Raw genomic sequence first — 21,338 nt, 5'->3', positions numbered from 1 at the left:
AACGTGATTTTGGAATTGCTAATTGGCAAAGTCCTCCTAAAATATATACAATATTTTTAAATTGGAATGAAAGATGTCCATTTATCGTCTATGGAGACACTCAATCATCCAGGTACGATTGTCCCAAAGGCAACTGGACTTTCTTGTTTTTCTTTGAAGATGTTTCGCTTCTCATCCGAGAAGCTTCTTCAGCTCTGACTGGATGGTGGGGAGTCTAATGGTGTGAGAGTATGAACGGATTTCCAGAAACATTGCAAACTACAGGAACCATTTGTGCTTTAGTTTGAGATTCAGACAACACAGACTCATCCCAACAGCCTGAACCTGTGTTCAATAGCAAAGAGACACAGGGCAGAAAAACATCCTGTATCCAAGAAGGCTCCACACACATTTGCACTACTCAGGAGACCCTGAGGACACAAGTAAATCTCCAAATGGCCCCAACAACTCTCTAAATAAAAGAATGCAAATGACCAGCTGTCTGCAAACAGTATAAATCCTTTCACTCCCCACCATCCAGTCAGAGCTGAAGAAGCTTCTTGGATGAGAAGCGAAACATCTTCAAAGAAAAACAAAGTCCAGTTGCCTCCTGAAAAAGCACATTTGGGATGTCCATTTATCTTTGCCTATTTGGGATTATTTGTGTTACATTAAACAGGTGTGTGGATTGGAGACACTATATAGAACTATTGTAATTATGGAAAAAATCATTCCATTCTAGCATATTTTTATTGCTTTCGTGGAACACAAAGCTAGAAAATTGAAAAAAACTGATTTACAACACAAAACAAATTAGATAGTCCTCAACTTACGACCATTTGTTTAGCAACCATTTGAAGTTACAGTGGCAGAGAAAAAAATGATTTATAATCAGACCTTGCAATTAACAACTGTCACAGATTCCCCATAGTCATGTGATCAAAATTTGGGTGCTTAGCAACTGACATGCATTTACAAGGGTTACAGCACCCCAGAGTGATGTGATTGCCATCTGAGGTCTTCCCAGCTGGCTTCTGACAAGCAAAATCAATAGGGGAATTTGGATTTGCATAATGACCACATGATTCACTCAAAAATTGTGGTTATTCATTTAACAACTGTGGCAAAAAAGGTAATAAAATCAAGCATTCCTTGTTTATCATCTGCCTTGCTCAGCAACAGAAATTTTGGTCACAATTCTGGTCATAAGTCAAGGACTACTTGCATTACATACAGTCCACCAGATTTTTGAGTTTTGCACAGCAAACCTCTAATTGTACTTAGTTTACTAGAAGCAGATATTGAAAAAAAATAGAAAACCTTATCTGGTTGTGTTTCCCATGTATTTCTGAATATATATCTATTTTATCAGATAAGCAAGATGCTGATTATTTCAGAATGGCATCTTCTGGTCAGGATGGCATAAGTAAGATCTGGCTCATTTCATCTTCTGATTCTACAGGTATCAATAATTTAAAAATGCTTATTCTTTAAAAAATTACTTGCCTTTCCACTGCTTGGATTTTTGATTAGGTCTTGCTCAAACAACAAACAAGCACATAAGACAAAAGAAAAAGGAAGTATCTTACCAAACAAGCGAATAATCCTTTTTGATAATATGAAAGGATTGCTTATAAAAGTATAAAAAGGAAATAATTGATAGCACATTACAGTAAAGCAACATATTACAATAAAGCAAGGGTGTCAAACTTGCAACGTCTCGTGACGTGTCACGACATATCGCAACTTTTTTGCCATTGCTGGCAATGGGGTGGGTGCAGTTTCACTAAGACGCAACCGGCCCACGGGCCAGCAGTTTGACACCCCTGCAATAAAGCAATAAAAACACCAACAATAGAGAGAGAAAGGTAAAGTAGTCACTCTTAAGAGAGTGTGAAGCTTTTTCATATATTTATTGTTCATTATTTTGATTGATATTAGAATGAGGGTTAAAAGATATTTTTCATTCATTAATATGAATATGAATTCATTAGCACGAATTCGTTAATAATATCCAGTGGTGTATGGTTCTGTCAGATTGAATTCTTCCCTATTTTGGCTCCTAAACTGGCTCTAAAGATCTTTCAAAGCACATTTGGGGGGGAAATGATTTTTTTTATGAAAATAGAATTTTTTAAAAAGCTGTCCATTTTATCCTATTCTCATTGATTTCATGGAATACAAAGCTAGAACATTAAAAGAGCAGCCAGATCTGCAATATAAAACACAAGCTAGATACTGCATTGTGCAGTATATTTTACTTTGTATTCAAAAGTGACAAGATTGCAATTTGATAATGAATATTTTCATTAAATATTTGTTCACCTTTCAATGTTTAGGATTTGACCTGAGATGTAGATGTACTTTAAGTGGACATACTGCGCCAGTTCTGGCTTGTGCTTTTTCCTCGAATGGGCAGGTTTTAGTTACTGGGTAAGAATCTTTGTTTAATTTATATATTTTACTTCTGCAGTTGGTTTGCTCAATTGGTTCTTAGGTTTTCCCATTTCTGTGTTTATAAAGATAGACCTTTATTTAGCTTATTTCTACATTGATACTGTGTTTCCCCGAAAATTAGACCCACCCAGGAAATAAGCCCTAGCCTGATTTTTAGGGGTGTGCTTGATATTAGCCCTACCCAAAAATAAGCCTTGGGGGTGGGCGTGGCCAGCACAGGAAGCGGTATGCGTGCAGGGGCTGATGGTGTCTGGTAGCAGCCGCAAGTAAGTGTGAGGGCAGAGGCAGGGGGAGGCAGTCGATCCGGACACGCTGTGCTCGCAGGAGGTTTACATGGCAGCATCGGCAGCAGGTGGAGGCAGAACCATGGGAGGGGGGAGGCATGCAATCCGGACACACTGCCCACTCTGTCCCACGGTCTCTTTGCTTACCTGCGGCTGTGCTGGGGCAGGCAGCCCACCGTGTGTCTGGATCACCTGCCTCCCCCCTTGCCTTCTGCCGATGCTGTCCAAGCCTCCCGCAAGACAGGCAACTGAGCAGCACATCCAGATTGCTTGCCTCCCTCGCCTCTGCCTCCGTGCTCGGACTTATCTGCAATGTGCCAAGGGGCCGGTGGGCTGCAACTGCTGCCAGACACCTTCGGCCCCCACACACTGCTGCCAGACACCTTCGGCCCCCACACACACGGGGGACAGAGTGCCTGGCCAGGCTGATCACCCTGATACCATGTTTCCCCGAAAATAAGCCCTAATGTGTCTTTTGGTGCCAAAAAAATATAAGACTGGGTCTTCTTTTCTGGGAAACACAGTAAGTGCTATGGTGCTGTTGACAATACTGAGCATCACATTATATCCATTTAAGCTCGTGAATCATTTTAAGGAGAAGGCTTATTTGAAAGTAGTGTTGAACATTTAACTCGAAATCACTATAGACCAATCTCCCAAATTTAAAAAATATGTAAGGAAAAATCTGTACCTATGATCAACCTTTCTATGTGAAGTAAAAGGAAAAAAATGTATAAATGGCATGTCTCCATTAAATACATTTTCAAAAACTTAAGTTTTTGCAACAGAAAGGAAATATAAACAATCATACATTTAAGATGCAATATGGAAAAAAGTCAATTGCTTTTGCATAAAGGTTTATTCTACATTATGTGTATTTCAAGGTTATGGAGCAAGACAGCTCTAATACTATTTTTGTTCAAGCAGTGGATCAGAACTACAGGAAGTCCTTGAGTTATGACTGTAATTGAGCCTGGAATTACGGTCATAGGTCATGCCTGTCATTAACCATGACTAACACATGTGTCTGATTTTACAGCCTTTTTTGTAGCAGTCATTAAATGAGTCACCACGACTTAAGTGAACACAGCAGCCATTAAGTGAACCCATTGTCTTCAATAGGCAGTTTTCCTGAAGAAAATACTGGGCTTGGGCAAAAAAAACACCTCATCGTAAATTGCACTCAAAATGTAATTGTCCTGGGGGCTCTTAGAATTTTGGGTTGTAAGTAGCCCTGGCGGGGTCCATCGTAACTTCAAATGGTTGCTAAGCGACTGGTCATAAGTCGATGACTACCTGTATACAGAATACAAATCAAAACCAACAAGCAAAATCATTTAAGAAGTATATATATTACTCCTTCTAGTAGAGATAACTATAAAATTCTTAACTATTGGAGTCTCAGCTTTTAAAATATTAGGCAGATTATTTTAATTATTCTTATCCTCCTGGATTTCTTTTCATTCCCTTTTGAGTTTCAGAGGAGGTTATTGTAAAGTTAACTATTCATAATAATCACTGTGCTCTAATACTGAGCTTATGGTCACTGTTTGCTATTCATACTATTCTGATTCTTGGACAATTAAAACCTTTTTTTAACTGAGTACTGATACAGTTATGTTTTTTCATCTTTGTTTTCTCAGGTCTGTGGACAAAACTGTAATGATTTTTGAAACTGTAAGTATTTTAAGTATCTAAGAGGGAAAGCCCTCATTACGCAAGGATAACAATACATTAACATTCTTTTTTCTATTAGTAGGCATTGCAAAATTTGCTTATTCAGTAACTTTTATTTTTATTATATTACCGGTATATTTTAAATTGTTAAAAGTTAAGCAAACGACTTCTATATTTGTAAGCCTAGTCATAAGTCCCCCATACTTCTATAGGGGTTGGGCACCTAAACCTTCCTATAAGTATCCGAACTCCTATTGTTTAATTCACATGTTTTTAAGTAGCATACAAACAGTGAGCTTCATGAATCAATATTGTTCCTGATTTTTCAGGTGTAGTTTTATTTGCCCCCATTACATTGTCATTTTCATTTCTTTCCACACTGAACAAGTCTTGGTTTCAAGTTTTTATGTCTGAAAGAAAAGCAAAGAATGCAGTTTTAAGCCCTCTGATCAATTTCATATTTTCTTAATCATTGTGAGATCCACTGTGTCTTCAGAATCCATCAGAAATATAGACCAGAGTTACAGAAATTAAATATCTCCCACTAACACTACAGTATTTTCATTGCCAGTCACTTACCTTCTGCATTTTTTCTTCTCCTTCTGATCCTCTTCTGTGGACTGGAAGGATGGATTTATATGAACTCAGCTTCTTGGCTAACTGTATCATGTAAACATAAAATGGCAGAGAAATTTGGCATTTTTAAAAAAACAAATAATTACTTTCTGAGAGTGGAAAGTTGCTGTAAGGAACTTGACTCTAAGCATTTACAAATGCCAAACCAGTGTGTTCCATGATAAGCTATGTAGGCCAGGTATTTGCTTAAGTTTTTCCCCCCCCTTTGAATCTGCTTGTTATTTCACAGAATTATTTGTATAAAGTATTTAGAATATTTATATGTCACTTGTTTGTTTTACAATTCCAAGTAGTTTACAGGGTGTACAAAAAAATGATTTCTGTTTCTATTCTTGACAACCAGAAAATGCTCTACTTCATTAAAAACTATATATTTAAATTAAAAAAAATGTTTTAAAAGATGGGTTATACCCAGGCTCAACTATCTGCCAGTGGATACATTTCATCAGCCATTTACCAAATTTAGGGGGCTGCAATTTTCTGATGCAGATGAAGAAAAAAACTTTAGGGGGGAGGAGACAAAGGCGTTTTTAACATCCAGTGTGCTGTTAATGTGGAAAGGATTGCAGTCTCAACTGAAACCTGACACTGGTATTTTTTCTCCATGCACTTTTTGATAACCTAGGAGTATGTCTGTCTTTAAATGATACAAAAGTTTTAGTCACTGTTAGTCCAAATGTCTTTGAAAGTTAAAAATACAAAATGGGGATTTGATTACACCAAACAGCAAGGTAGATTCTTTGGCTTTGTAGAGAGATTCTCTGAGGAAAAGAGTCTGTAGCTGTATAGTTTTACTTTGGCTCAGAGTATATGCGATCCAAATAATACGGCAAGGAATAAAGCATATGATGGACCTTATAGTGATGAGTGATGGGCAGATAGCAAGTTGTATAAGCAGTTGTATGATAGTGAATATAGGCCAATACAATGAAATATAGTACAGTAATGAAAAACGAGCATGTACTTGCTATCCAACTGTTTGTAAGTTTTTTTATTGCAAACCTGTTTTTTATACAATTATAGGACATTTTAATAGTTAATTTTGGAATATTTTCCTTAGTTTTTCTGAGATGAATTTTAAATACTGTACGTATAACACTGCAATGTCTTATTTTAGATAAATTTTAGAGAAAATTATGAATTGCAAAAATAATAAAAGACTTTTATGGTACGGTACATTAAGAATGAGAACAATATTATAGGAAACTGTATACTGTATACTAAAAAATAGCTTTTCCAATGGAAGTAGAACAGTTTGTGAAGAGTAGCATCTAGTGGTGCTAGATGCCAAGTACAGGATTTGTTATCCATTTAACTTAGGTGGCAGCATAATTAATTCTAGTCACCTTTATGTTATTTGTTATTATTTTTGAAGACTATTGTAATCCTAAATAATCTTCAAAAATATATGTAAACATTGGGTACTGGGTTTTTTCCCCTGTAAGCCCAGTTGATTAAGGGATACTTGCAATTTTGGAATTCTTCTCTGTGTTTGATAATGATTTACTGCAATTTTTAATAAATTCAGTTTTCTGTATTAATTATAGATAACTGTAAATGTATTCTGTACACCTGTAGTTTTTGGATATTAAAATGGTGTATAGATTAATTGTAAATTCTCTTATCGTTTGTTTATTTCTTTGTTTATTTTGGACAGAACAGTGGGAGCAACCTACACATTTTGACTCAGCATACCAGGTAGGCCATTAGCATGTATTAGTATATTACTATATATTAGTAGTAGCAGTAGTAGTAGTAGTATTGATCATTGCGCAGCCACATGTTCAGACTGGGTTTGGCATTTTTGTCTACCTTTCGAGTCCTTCCCAAGATTCTGGGATTGGTAGATCTGGATGTTTGATGGTGTTATAGATATCATTGCAGGATAGAAGCTATTCCCAGGAAAAGGCGCCTTTTGCAATTGACTGGTGGTGAATTTGTCAATGCTGATGGCATTCAAGTGGTACTCCAGTTGTTTTGGTATTGCACCCAAGGTGCCTATTACTACTGGTACTACCTTTGTTTGCCTTTGCCACAGTCATTCTATTTCTATTTGTAGGTCTTCGTGTTTTGTTATCTTCTTCAGTTCTTTCTCTTCTATTCTGCTGTCTCCAGGCACGGCCAAATCCACTATCCAGACTTTTTTGTCTTTCTTGTCAATGATTGTTAGGTCCAGCCTTGTCTGTTTTAATTCTAAAGTCCCAGAGTAATTTAACTTCTACGTCTATGATTTTCTCTATTTTATGGTCCTACCAGTTCTTGCTTGCAGGCAAATGATATTTCTTGCAGATCTTCCAATGCACCATTGTTGCTACTTTGTCATGCTGTTGTTTGTAGTCATTCTGGGACCTGGGTGATCTTCTTGCAGCAGCTTACCAAGTGGTCCATTGTTTCTTCAGTTTCTTTGCATAGGCAACACTTACTGTCTGTTGCTATCTTCTCAATTCTGGCTTTGTATGCATTTGTCCTTAAGGCTTGGTCTTGTGCAGCCAGAATTAGTCCCTCGGTCTCTTTCTTCCACTTTCCTGCTCTTATCCATTGCTAGGTCTTGTTATTATCTGCTTTCTCTGCTATTTTTTTAAATGTACAGGTCATGTAGTGCTTTGTCTTTTCATGCCTCCATTCTGTTCTTCATTTGGTCTTTCTTGTAGGCCAGTTTGGCCTTTCCAATAGTCAGTAAGCCTTCCTGTCATACTAACTTCTTCATTGTCCTTCAGATATACTTCCAAAGCCCTTTTTTCTTCTTCAGCCATCTGATGTACTTGCAACATTCCACGCCCACCTATTTGCCTTGGTAGGTAGAGTCTGTCAATTTGGCTGCGAGGATGAAGGGGATGATTTTCTGGTCTTCCTATCCATGGCTTTTAGTTTTGCTTGAGTCCAGTCCACTATTCCAGCTGTGTATCTAATGACTGGAATTGCCCAGGTGTTGATTTCCTCTATTGAGTTTGGACTTTAAGATCTTCTTCACTCTCTTGATGTATTTACCTCTAATCTTTTTCTTGACTTCAGTGTACGTGATGTTGTCAGCTTGAAGGATGCCCAGGTATTTATAGTAATCATCTTCATCCGGACTCTTAATGTTATTTTCGTGGGGCATCTTGATTCCTTCAGTTTTCACTATTTTTCCTTGTTTGATAGTGAGTGTGGCACATTTGTCCAATCCAAACTCCATTGCAATATCTTGGCTATATATACGGACAGTGTTGAGCAGCGATTCTATTTCAGATGGAGTTTTTCCATACAGTTTCAGATCATCCATATAAAGGAGGTGGAATAATCTGTCATTTATTATTATTATTATTATTATTATTATTATTATTATTATTATTATTATTATTATTATTATTATTATTATTATTATTTCAAGGATAGCATTTGAAGTGTGACATATATTTATCAAGTAACTTGTTATTTCTAGATATGTTACAACTTGTGCCTTTGCACCAGATATGCCATTATTTGCTACCGGTTCAATGGATAAATGTGTCCATATCTGGCAACTGGAACCAGAACAACTTTTCACAGGTCAGTACCAAAATGTTTTTGTCTCTTGCTTTGTAGATATTATATCAATTTGTTTTACATCATTACCACCAAAGTTTAAACCTACATACTTTTATATAGAAAATAATTTCTTTGTTGCCTTTTGTCTCAAGTAAGGCTCCAAACAGAAGCCTTCCTCATTTAATCCCAAGCCTAAATTAGAAATAATCAATTTTCTTCCAGGCTTAAATCACACATGTCTGTTCACAGTATTAATCCAGGATTAAATCATTGTGCTCTTATATACTTTTCAATAAATATTAGTCTGTTGTTCTAGTGGCCAACTCAAGCAATCCAATCACTATACAAGATAATTATTGTAGACAACCATCTGAAATAGGCTGTGGCTAGCACCTCACCTGCCCCAACCAATTAATATCCCCCAGAAAATGTTCTTATTACTTTATCAATTTCTCATTACATTTGGTATGTAGGCATATCTAAAGGGATTGACACTCATTTGTAGTTAAAGAAATTGCCTAAGGATGAACTCATGTTTGTTTCCTCAGTAGAAGTACTAACCATTTTTTCTACCATCCTGGTTGATTGTATCCTTATTTATAATCAAAGGCAAGTTATTCCCAGGCTATTTTCAGGCTGGCAGTTCAGCTTAGTCACTCTTGTCTCTGGCCTCAAAGGGGACTTAAGCAAGAGTTTCTTATCCATTGCACTTCAAAGAAAGATACATTTTAATTGTGTTTTTGATTGTTTTGATTGCTATTTGGTCTTTTTACAAAAGCTTTAAAATGTAACATAATGAAAACAGTAAGGCAGTGCATTAGCTATAGACCAGACATGTCAAGCACAAGGCCCGGGGGCCGGATCTGGCCCGCGAAGTGGTTTCATGTGGCCCGCGAAGCCATCCTGGAAACAGTGAGGGCACTCTAGCCACGCCCACCTAGTAGGCCACGCCCACCCTGGTCATACCCACCCGGCCCCCTGAGGGCAACCGCAATGCTGATGCGGCCCTCAATGAAATTGAGTTTGACACCCCTGCTATAGACTGTCCCTCTCCATTAGTTGAGAAAATAGGATCCTCCAGAAGCTGTACATTGGAAGAAAAGAATAGAGTGGCTTTTCTTACCACTCTTTCCCTGTTGCCCATTGTTATGCTGCTCTCAAGTATCTCTCAGCCTTTGAAAAGTACTTTTTTTGGAAACACAGACAGAAAAATGAATCAGGTTAAAAAAAGTAAGTTTTTCTAACAGCACAAGGAAATACGTTGAACACATGTCTGGATTGATACATTAAAAGCAAATAATAAAGTAATATTTGCCTTCTAATTGTATAGCATATCAAGAAGATTTATGTTATGTTGCATTTGCTAAAATCTGATGGAAAAAAGAGGATAAGTGTTATAATTGTGCCACCCTTCACACTTGGAGCAATGTTTTAATTATTTCTTTTAATATATGTTATTTAGTTACATGAGTTCATTTTAATCTGTCCTCAGGAAGTCCTCTGATACAGGAATCAAAGATTTCTGTTGATAACTGGACAGAAGAAGATGTTTCTGTTTGGCTTCAAACACATAACTTACAAGACCTAGTTGAGATTTTTAAAAGAAACAATATTGATGGTAAAGAATTGTTAAATCTTACAAAAGAGAGCTTGACTGATGATTTAAAAATCGGTAAGACAATTGAATGAACTGTTTTACAGTATTATTTAAGGTGAATATTCTGATCTAATCTGAACATAACTTATGCAAAAAAAACCCAGCATAGCTATCAGTAACATTGATCGTTTTAGGAATGTTTGAATTTTTTTGTTTCATGTAGAACAATACAAATATGTACCATTTAACAAGTCCAGGTTGTCAAAATATTCCATTATCATATGAACCGATGGTATTATCAACTGATTATCATTTAATAAATAATTTTATATAGGGTTTTTTGGCTTGGAAACCAAGCAACAGTTTTTAGGCCTAAATACTTGATTTCATAAACAGGTTATAGAACTTCAGTGCCTTTTCATGTAAAAGATACAGATGACTTGACTCTTGTAATCAAATAGATTCTATTCCTTGATTTTAGCCCTTGTCATATTTTTTTTTATGAAACAGTCATACAGGTAATCAAATAATGATTTGATAATACAAACAAGTGAGGATGAGGATTGTATAACAGAGTTGGTTTTAACAATAAATAACATATTGAATGGAATTGGTTTATGAATCAAATGCATTTGAAAATGAATGATCTTCCTTTTTGTTAAGTCTTTTAATCGCGTTTACTATTGGTTATACCACAAAGCCATTTCATCAAATCATCTAAGTTTTAAAAATCAATGTTATTCTATAAATAATTATATGAAAATAGATATTGGTATATATGAAAATTATTTGAGTTTTGTATCCATGGAAATAACAGATCATTTTCACAATTGTTCCCTTTTATTCCATCAAGTGCTTCATTTTGTTCCATCAAGTGCTTCATTTTGTTGAATTCAAGGGTACCAAAGTTGCCAAAGCTTATCAGTTGAGACTAATTAGATAATGCTGATGATAGGCTTATATTAAAAAATTGAAATCAGTGGGACTGAAGATAGGCTGACCTCCCACAAGTGCATCAGCACTCTGTCGAAATATCAACATAATAATATGTCAGTGTACAGGGACTTTTAATGACACCACTGAGAATTAATTACTAGCTACAAACAGGAAAATAAGAAGAAACTTGGCAGAGTTGATCATAATGAGATCTGTAATATAAAGTGGATAAACAAAATGTAAAATATGTTAGCAGAATTTGCTGATCTCCATAATTCTGATAAAGCTGAATAGGAAGAAGGCAGGTGTATCTGCAGGTGTGTGTCATTTCTCCATTGTTTCACTGCACAATATTTCTCAGCATATACTTGTATATAAATTTGTCTTCCTGATGTTTAACTCGGTTGGACTAGGACTGTGATTGAACACAGTTGTGCAGGCCCTCTTCATCATGATCATTAAAGAACAGAACTGTTGTTAACTTAAATATTCTTTTTTTTCCTGACATCAAAAATTGAACTCTACAGTACTGAAATCGGAAATGCACTTTATTATGATTTTTAGTTGAAGGAGAATAAACAACACTATTCTATATGACTCTACCTAATAATATTACATCCTGTCTCAATATTTCCTGTCAAAGTAGAGATAGATTAATTTGAAAACAAGAAAAAAATTCTTGTTGAAAAACCCTTATGAGGACTTTTTCTTTTAATATTATACATACAACATATCTTAAGCTGTTCTTTTGTTTTCAGAACTTGTATACAGTTGCAAGAAAAAGTATGTGAACCCTTTGGGATTACGTGGAGTTTTGCATGAATTGGCCATAAAATGCGCTCTAAACGTCATGTAAGTCACAACAATAGAAAAACAGAGTCTGCTTAAAATAATACTACACAAACATTAGCTGTTGTCATGTTTTAATTGAACATAAGATGGAAACATTCACAGTGCAGGGTGGAAAAAGTATGTGAACCTTTGGACTTAATAACTGGTTGACCCTCCTTTGGCAGCAATAACCTCAACCAAACGTTTCCTGTAGTTGCAGATCAGACCTGCACAACGATCTGGAGTAATTTTGGACCACTCCTCTGCACAAAACTGTTTCAGTGTAGCAATATTCTTGGGATGTCTGGTGTGAATCGCTCTCTTAAGGTCATGCCACAGCATTTCAATCGGGTTGAGGTCAGGACTCTGACTGGGCCACTCCAGAAGGCATATTCTGTCCTGTTGAAGCCATTGTTTTGTTGAATTACTTATATGCTTTGGGTCATTGTCCTGTTGCATCACCCATCCTCTGCAGAGCTTCAGTTGGCGGACAGATGGTCGTACGTTTTCCTGCAAATGTCCTGATAAACTCTGGAATTCATTTTCCCATCAATGACAACAATCCGTCCAGGCCCTGAGGCAGCAAAGCAGCCCCAAACCATGATGTTCCCTCCGCCATGTTTTACAGTGGGGATGAGGTTTTGATGTTGGTGTGCTGTGCCTTTTTTCTCCACACATAGTGTTGTGTGTTTTTCCCAAACAACTCAATTTTGGTTTCATCTGTCCACAGTATATTTTGCCAGTAGTGCTGTGGAACATCCAGGTGCTCTTTTGCAAACTTCAAACGTGCTGCAATATTTTTTTGGACAGCAATGGCTTCCTCCGTGGTGTCCTCCCATGTACTCCATTCTTGTTTAATGTTTTCCTTATTGTAGATGTATCAACAAAAATGTTAGCATGTGCCAGAGATTTCTGTAGGTCTTTAGCTGACACTCTAGGATTCTTCTTTTCCTCATTAAGCATTATGTGCTGTGCTCTTGCAGTCTTTTTTACAGGACGACCACGCCTAGGGAGAGTAGCAACAGTAGCAACTTTCTCCATTTGTAAACAGTCTGTCTTACCGTGGACACATGAACATCAAGGCTTTTGGAGATACTTTTGTAACCCTTTCCAGCTTCATGCAAGTCAACAATTCTTGATCGTAGGTCTTCTGAGAGCTCTTTTCTGTGAGGCATGGTTCACATCAGACAGTGCTTCTTGAGACCAGTAAACCCAAAACAGCTGTGTATTTTTAAAGGGCAGGACGGCATCACACTGGTTGGAGTCAAGGTTGGCTCACTCCTGGCTCCAATTAGCTCTTGGAGAAGTCATTAGGCCAGGGGTTCACATACTTTTTCCACCCTGCACTGTGAATGTTTCCATCTTATGTTCAATTAAAACATGACAACAGCTAATGTTTGTGTAGTATTATTTTAAGCAGACTCTGTTTTTCTATTGTTGCGACTTACATGACGTTTAGAGCACATTTTATGGCCAATTCATGCAAAACTCCACGTAATCCCAAAGGGTTCACATACTTTTCCTTGCAACTGTAGATTCTGATCTCCACAACTTGAAGAGAATGTATTATTTTCGCCTCCTTTATGTCAGAAACCTCCTTGAGTAGGCCAACATCCCAGAGATTTTTCTTCCTTTTTTTTGACAAAATTAATGTTTTCAGCATTATGACTTCAACTGTGTTAACTTTTTTTTGTAAGATTCAAGAGCAATAATAGTTTAAAAAGTGATAATTAATAGCTGTAATTTCTCTGAATTTTAACTTTTGAAATCTTCTAGCTTAGTATTTTGAAAGAGAAATAACATCAACGAATGGCAGTAATAATTGTGATAATTTAAATTAATGTTTCCTAAGACTTCAGTCTTATGGTCTTCGAGAGAAATCAGAATAAATACAGGATTGCTTGCATTTTCCCAGTTCAGATAGAATGTCAAACTTCCCAAACAAAAGTGAAATTCAGTTTCTTCTACCAGCCTCTGAGGCTGGCATGTTGCAACATCCGAAAAAAGAGGAAAGGGGATGTGCTGAAGATGTGTTGAATCCAAAGACCTTCTGATGCCTTGATATGGCACACCCATCCACTACTCAAGCTATCACATAATTTAGATAGCGAGATGGGCATAGTTTTAATAAATAAATAAAATTTAAACAAATCATGGAATTGGTTACATTAGAAAAGATTTTTTTTTGGAGAAAAAAAATGAAGACGATGCAGATATTTGTTCCTTGCTGGCCTGAGATTCAGAGATAAAAAATACAAAATATATAAAAGTTGACTGCCCTCTCCCTTCTAGACAAAAACAAATTACTTCAGTTCTTAAAAAAAAAGATCTCTTTTCCCCACATCTCACCTCTTATTAGTAATCAAATTATAAAACTCACCATTCGGTTCAGCAAAAGTCTGTTAAGAGACGAGTACTTTTGCCCTTTTGAAAAATACAACATTTCTCAGATTTAATAAGCTTTGTATATATAAAAAAAGAAATTCATAAATTGAAAATTAAGACAATGGACCATCTTCTATTATTTTACAGTAATTGCTTAGCTCTTGTGCTCTCTCTCTCTTTTTTTAATTCTCTAGAAACATTTATTGGTTGGGAAGATGACCACCAGGTGGATCATCAGCAATTAGGCACCACTCTAATGAGTTCCTATCCAATTTGTTTCCAAATTTGAAATAAATTTACATTGTCTTTTTAAAAAATTGAGTCCAGGGCAGATTACAAAGCTCTTTTGTTTCTTCAGATAGAGATGATGCAGTACTTGTGATATTTATTACAGTCTCTGACTAGAATTCAACAAGTGAGCAGCAAATGAAACAAAATAAAACAATATAATTTACTACAGGATTACGGATGCAATCATAGTGTGTCTGGTTTTACAAGCAGCATAACAAAACATGGCCATTTAGAGATACTGTTTGGCCATGTCATGCCATATGTGTTCATGCTTATTTTCTTGGCTATAATTTTTTTCTGTTTATAATGTCTTTTTGTCACTTGAGCTAAACATAAGTAGGCAAAAGTGAATGTAATGTTTTCATTTTATATTGTCCCTATTACAGGTAGCTTTACATAACCAGGGGTAGGCAACCTTGGCTCTTTTATGACTCGTGGACTTCAACTCCCAGAATTCCTGAGCCAGAATTCCTGAATTGAAGTCCACGAGTCATAAAAGAGCCAAGGTTGCCTACCCCTGCATAAGACAGTCGTTTGAAGTGTTCTCTCTCCAAATTTAAGAGAGACATAATTTTAGCTTTTAATATTTAGGAGAATTACATAAAAAAGAGAATCATTTTACATAATTAACTGTATATTGCCTTGTATTATTTTCCAGTTAGATCTAGTCACTAAGAAGTCTGCTAAGCTTGTAAGCCGCCCTGAGTCTTCGGAGAAGGGCGGGATATAAATGGAATTAAAATAAAATAAAAAATAAATAAATAATATAACTTTTCCAGAATCTCTAGGTCTTCGCAGTAAAGTTTTGCGTAACATTGAGGAGCTCAGGAATGAGATGAAATCTGCTTCTCTAGATATTCCTGATGAGTTCCTGTGCCCCATAACCAAAGAACTTATGAAAGAGCCAGTGATTGCCGCAGGTAAGCGTACTGAAGATGGCTTAGCTGTATTTATCATTTGGTAGAGATTTAGTAATGAAGAATATATGTTTATAAAGCAAGCTATGTATATTCTTTTTCTATCAAAGGAAAACATTTTTAGTTTTAATTATCACCATGTTGATTACATTCCCAGAAACCAATAGAAATGAACCATAGTATAATCATGATATAGTGAAAATCTATTAGACAGTTTGCAATACTATATTATATATGATGGAGGGTATGCCCAGTAGGTGGCTTTTCTATGTTCACATTTGATATGTGTATAACTGGCTGCCCAATACTGCATAATGTTCACATTTGTCATTTCCAAGATGCATGAAAGAGATATAGAATATCTCATTAAATCTGAAGCAAAACTGTGTGAAGCCAGAAGATGGAGCTTTTCTCATACCTGATTATTCATATAATATCAGTCAGTGTCTCTGGGTGGCTTACAATTAAAAACATATTACAATCAAAATATTGAAACATTTTAAAACAATAAAACCAATAAGAATAATAATCTTAGAATATACACGCACTTCAGACTTAACAATATTGCATATAATCTATGGAGATATGATTGCCAATTGAACACTAATAGGTTTGAATAATGGGAGGAGATTGACTGATTTTGTGGAAGGAATGGTGTGGATTTTTGGCCCTGGGGTAGGTTTGCTTGTTTGCTGAGCATGTAGTCTGAACTTACAGATGTAGCTGACTCAGTAATCAAATGACTGCTAGTGGCTAGAACTGCATTTGTCAGTAAGCAGCTCCCCCTCAGGCATCATTCCTATGTTAGGAAGACATCAGGTAATAAGGATAGAATAATAAGAATAGAATGGAATGGAACGGAACGGAACGGAACAGAACAGAACAGAACAGAACAGAAAATGGAATAGAATAGAATAGAATAGAATAGAATAGAATAGAATAGAATAGAATAGAATAGAATAGAATAGAATGAACCTTTATTGTCAAAGTAAAACCATGTATAACTTGAGATTGGCTGAGCCTCCCTTCGTGCCCCCCCACTCCACAACTCACAGTGACAACAAACCCACCATCTTTTTACACCATGTGAGCTAATTGCACAACACACCGGCCTTGCAAGTCAATCATACATAAAATTATAAAATTATTTCCCATTCAAGAGCCTGACAGCCCACAGATAAAAGCTGTTCTTCAGCCTGTTGGTACGGCTGGCTATACTCCTATATCTCCTACCCGATGGTAGGAGAGTAAAGAGGTACCGGCCAGGCTTTTCCACTGGTTAATTGTCCTCACTGTTAGGAACTTTCTCCTTAATTCCAGGTTGCTTCTCTCTTTGATCAGTTTCCAACTATTGTTTCTTGTCTTGCCCTCTGGTGCTTTGGAGAATAATTTGACCCCCTCTTGTTTGTGGCAGCCTCTCAAATACTGGAATACTGCTATCATGTCACCCCTATTTCTTTTTTTCTTTAGACTAGCCAAACCTAAGTCCTGCAGCCGTTCTTAATATGTTTTAGTCTCCAGGCCTTGGATCATCTTAGTTACTCTTCTCTGAACTTTTTCCAAGGTCTCAACATCTTTTTTGTAGTATGGTGACCAAAATTGGTTGCAATATTCCAGGTGTGGTCTCACTAGGGTTTTATAAAGCAGTAGTAATACTTTGCGTGATATTGATTCTATGCCTTTGTTTATGCAACCCAGGATTGTATTAGCTTTTATGGCTGCTGCTGCACATTACTGGCTCATAGTCAAGTGATCATCCACTAGGACTCCAAGGTCCCTCCCACAGTTACTGTTTTTGAACCAGGTCTCACCTAATCTGTACTTATATCTTTGATTTTTCCTGCCTAAATGTAAAACTTTGCTTTTCTCCACATTAAAACTTATTTTGTTGGATAGGGCCCATTGTTCAAGTTTGCCAACATCTTTTTGGATTTTGAGCTTATCTTCTGGGGTGCTGGCTATTCCTGCCAGTTTAGTGTCATCTGCAAATTTGATGAGTTCCCCTTCTGTTTCCTCATCTAAGTCATTGATGAAGATATTGAAGAGTACTGGGCTTAAGATGGAGCCTTGTGGTACCCCACTGCTTACTTCTCTCCATGTGGATGTAGTACTATTGAGGATTACTCGCTGAGTATGGTTTGTCAGCCAACTACAAATCCATCTGGTGGTGATGTTGTCTATTCCACCTTTTTCTAGCTTACCAAGCAGTAGATTGTGGTCTACTTTGTCGAATGCCTTACTAAAATCTAAGGATACTATGTCCACGGTGTTTCACTGGTCTACTAATTTGGTCACTTTTTCAAAGAATGAAATAAGCTTGGTTTGGCATGATCTGTTTTTAATAAACCCGTGCTGGCTAGAGTGAGCCAGCAAGCCAGCAACAGTGATCAAGGAATTTAGCAGAGGAAGAACAAGGCAAACTGAGATCTGACAGAAAAATGAGGAATCTTCTGTGATTACCTGCCAGGAATGCACTGTTTATACTAGAGGGTTGGGTTGGGAAGTTATTTCTGCTGAAGTAGGAATTAGGAAGCTGTGAACCTCCATATTGGTATCTGCCCACCCTATTAGATTCAGCAGGTGGCGGGCCTACTGGTGGGATTAGAAAGATGTTATTGTGCCCACTCTCTGGAATATCATCTCCCAGAGATCAAACTCACCCTGAACTTTTGGCTTTTCACAGGGCCTTAATGATCTGGTTTTGCTATGAAGCCAGGAGTCCTGATAATATAGGGTGAGCCCAGTTCCTGATTGTATCAGTTGTGGGGTGTTTTAAAGTCCTCTGCTGCTATTTGATGCTATTTATAATTTTGGTCATTGATTTTACTCTGTTTTTAATTGTTAGCTGCCGCAAATCCTGTTTATTGGATGGGTAGCAATATGAAGTTATAAATCTTCCCTGAAAAATAGCTATAGTAACTAAGCATGATGGAAATGGAGACCCCCCACATCTGAAAGCCCACGTTCTTGATGCCTGCATTAAGAAAAACTATATGTGAACATTGCATACACTAAATTATTTCATTCTTATTTCAAAAGGGAGGTGAGGGAAAGTAGATTACAAATTTCCAAATTCTTTGGAAAGTCTATGTGACTTAAGTCAGTAGGCAACGGCCTCTGCAAAAATTGGCAGTACATTTATATGTTATTTCTTTTTCATAGCAGAACTGAATGAGGCCTGGTAACTGCATTTATCTCCTAGTCATGTCACAATTTTGTGTTTCTGTTTTATACATGAAAAGCTTAGGACACAAGGGACTCTGTGTAGCAGTTTTGATTATTCCTTTGACAGCTTTGAGATGAGTTTTTGGAAATTAATTTTAATCTCAGGTTTAAAGTAACAGACTGAGAATTCTAGCTTATTTTTAGCAAACTGGGAGAGTGTGATGTGTTTATTCATCAGTAGAAAATGTTTAGTGATACTTTTTTATTCTGTCATTTTAATTTCATGGAAATCAGTTACTTACACATGAGAAAATATTCATATTGTCTGATGAATGACTATACGGTATGAGGTTCAGACATATTTGATTGGAATACAGTATTTTAATTCTTACACTATCTTAAAACAGTGAGATAGATATTGCTATTACTATTATACATATTATTTATATACTGTAACTTCCTATTACTTTCTCAGTCTCTCTTTCTGTCTCACACCCACACCCACACCCACACACAGAAATTCAGTTTATTTCTATCTAGCTTGAAGAGTTGTGCACATATATTCAAGTCATCGCTGCCTTTTTTGCTGCTTCTAGAAAAAGTCACATTATAAAGACAAACTTTCTAAGGTAATAGTGCTTAAAAAGAACAGTAATCATAAAAAAAACATAAAAATTACCAGTATAGTATGTGCACTTTAAAACATTATCTGAACAAAATTATAAATGCTAGTTCAGTTGGTCATGATTGCTTTATACAAATTATTTGATTCCTTAATTATGTAGGCTAGCTTTTTAAAGTTTATGCAGTGGCTTTCTAAAGCGGGTTTCCCCAACCTTTCTGGGTTGATGGCCCTGCGCGCAAGGGGGGAAAGGGGACATTTTTGCATGAATGGGGCTGTGACTGCCAGCGCCCGCCACTCACATAAGTCGGGCTATGAATGCTTGCGCCTGTCATTTATGCAAGTGGGGCTGCAACAGCCTGCTGCTCACCCAAGTGGATCTGCGAGGGCCAGGGTCTTCTGCTCATGCGAGCAGAGCTGCTGGTGCACGTGTGTTCACCTGCCACTGGCGCAGCTCAGTTTTGAACGGGCCGCAGCCCAGTAGTGGGCAGAAGCGTTCTAAAGCCTTAAACAAAGAGAAATTGGGCTTTTTCTATTTGTAAAACCTACGTTCTGTCCCACGAGTGGTTGCAGCTATGTAAAACTGAGTAATGTTTAAAATACAAGGAAAATATTTTATTTGCAAGTTCCTTCATTATTCCCTAAGTTTATATCCTTATTTGGCATTATTGAGAATGGGTCTTTGTCAAATCAGCACGATCTCAATTTTTGTCAAACCTGTATTTTTTTTTATTTTGGAGCAAAGGGTTTGCCTATGTACATAAAAATTGTAGTCTTTAATGAGGCTGTCATCCGTAAGTATAATACACAGGATTAGTTTTGAGGGCAGCAGGAAAAGACCTATGCTTCCCCTTTACATACTGTAGGTGAAAAAAATTCAGTATGTGAAGATAATCCTCGTTCAGTCCAGATTCTGCAAATTTAAATTGCCAAGAAAGGCCTCTTCACGTAGCACAGTTCTCTGCAACAGTGGCCCTCCACATATAGAGCCAGAGTACCCGACCCCAGCTTGGTATGGATGGATGTATTATGGCTGTGCAAACCTATTTGGATCAGTTCGCCATGCTGGAGCCTTTCAAAAGCTCTGCATGGCTGCTTCAGGAGCCGCCCCAGAGCGTCTGAATATGAATGACTAGCAGACAGCACTTCCAGTCTGAACTGCCGCCAAAGCAGCAGGAGCCTTCAGTGTGGCTGTAAAAGATGTAAAAGACATGACACTTTTGTCACTTCAAGCAGTGGTGCTGAAAGATTTTGTGTAACATTAAAATGTTATTTTAATGAAATTTTCTACATTGTATTAATCTTTTACATCTGTACGTTAGTAGATTCTTACTGAGTTAAGAGTCAAAGGATGCAGTTGCTAAGTTCATACTGATTTCTTCTGGATAACAGATGTTGTGCATTTGTATCTATTGATACGAAGTTGGTCCATTTCCTATCTGAATAGACTAGAGGTAGCTTGCTCTAAGGTATGAGATGATTTGCAGAGCATGACTGTTTTCAGGAATGCTTGTTTCTTTCTTTAGATGGCTATTCCTATGAGAAGGAAGCAATGGAAAATTGGATAATTAAAAAACGGCGTTCTAGTCCTATGACAAATCTCCCTCTTCAGAGACTTGTACTTACCCCAAACCGAACCCTAAAAATGGCAATTAATCGCTGGTTGGAAACTCAGTCAAAATATAATGAAAAGCAAGCACCTTAAAGACTGTCATTTTTTTTTCAAAATTAGAGGAAACAAATCTAAAGGTATGTAAAACATTTCAGCTGCTGCCTATGGGCACAGTACACTTTTGTTACCATGGGGGTAATTGATGACATTAGCTCAAGTACCTTGATCCTTGACGAATGTCAGCTATTGGGTATTGCAAATGATTTAAGTGTCTGTTACTGAATGAAATTCTGGCTGAAGTGATATTTATATTAACATGGATTCCATAGACGACAGCAGGACTTGGTTTTGATTACGTATGCATGGGATAGAATATAAGTTTTATTAATTTCAAGAAAATATATAGCTTGTAATAAATTATGCTCTCTAAAGTTTAGCAACC

At 36.8% G+C, this 21,338-nt stretch overlaps 1 protein-coding gene across 8 annotated transcripts in view; it reads left to right on the top strand.

The window, feature by feature from the left end:
- The window catches only part of WDSUB1 (WD repeat, sterile alpha motif and U-box domain containing 1), a 42,990-nt gene that overhangs the window by 4,000 nt on the left and 17,652 nt on the right, over positions 1 to 21,338 (top strand). For 4 of the 8 annotated variants that reach the window (XM_081313982.1, XM_081313984.1, XM_081313981.1 and 1 more), the window contains 8 exons: positions 1,352 to 1,441; positions 2,319 to 2,412; positions 4,364 to 4,397; positions 6,691 to 6,731; positions 8,455 to 8,561; positions 10,033 to 10,212; positions 15,360 to 15,500; positions 20,811 to 21,033. In XM_081313982.1, coding sequence (XP_081170108.1) covers positions 1,352 to 1,441; positions 2,319 to 2,412; positions 4,364 to 4,397; positions 6,691 to 6,731; positions 8,455 to 8,561; positions 10,033 to 10,212; positions 15,360 to 15,500; positions 20,811 to 20,989 — 866 coding nt within the window. In that variant the 3' untranslated portion in view covers positions 20,990 to 21,033. Of the gene's footprint in view, positions 1 to 1,351; positions 1,442 to 2,318; positions 2,413 to 4,363; positions 4,398 to 6,690; positions 6,732 to 8,454; positions 8,562 to 10,032; positions 10,213 to 15,359; positions 15,501 to 19,179; positions 19,240 to 20,810; positions 21,034 to 21,338 lie in introns of those variants that run through there. The other 4 variants (XM_081313988.1, XM_081313986.1, XM_081313985.1 and 1 more) reach the window with 3 other exon arrangements.

This window comes from Vipera berus (assembly GCF_964194415.1).
Source record: "Vipera berus genome assembly, chromosome: 1".
Lineage (NCBI taxonomy): Eukaryota > Metazoa > Chordata > Lepidosauria > Squamata > Viperidae > Vipera > Vipera berus.
The sequence above is the reverse complement of the archived record's forward strand: the minus strand, read 5'-3'. Positions and strand labels throughout refer to the sequence as shown.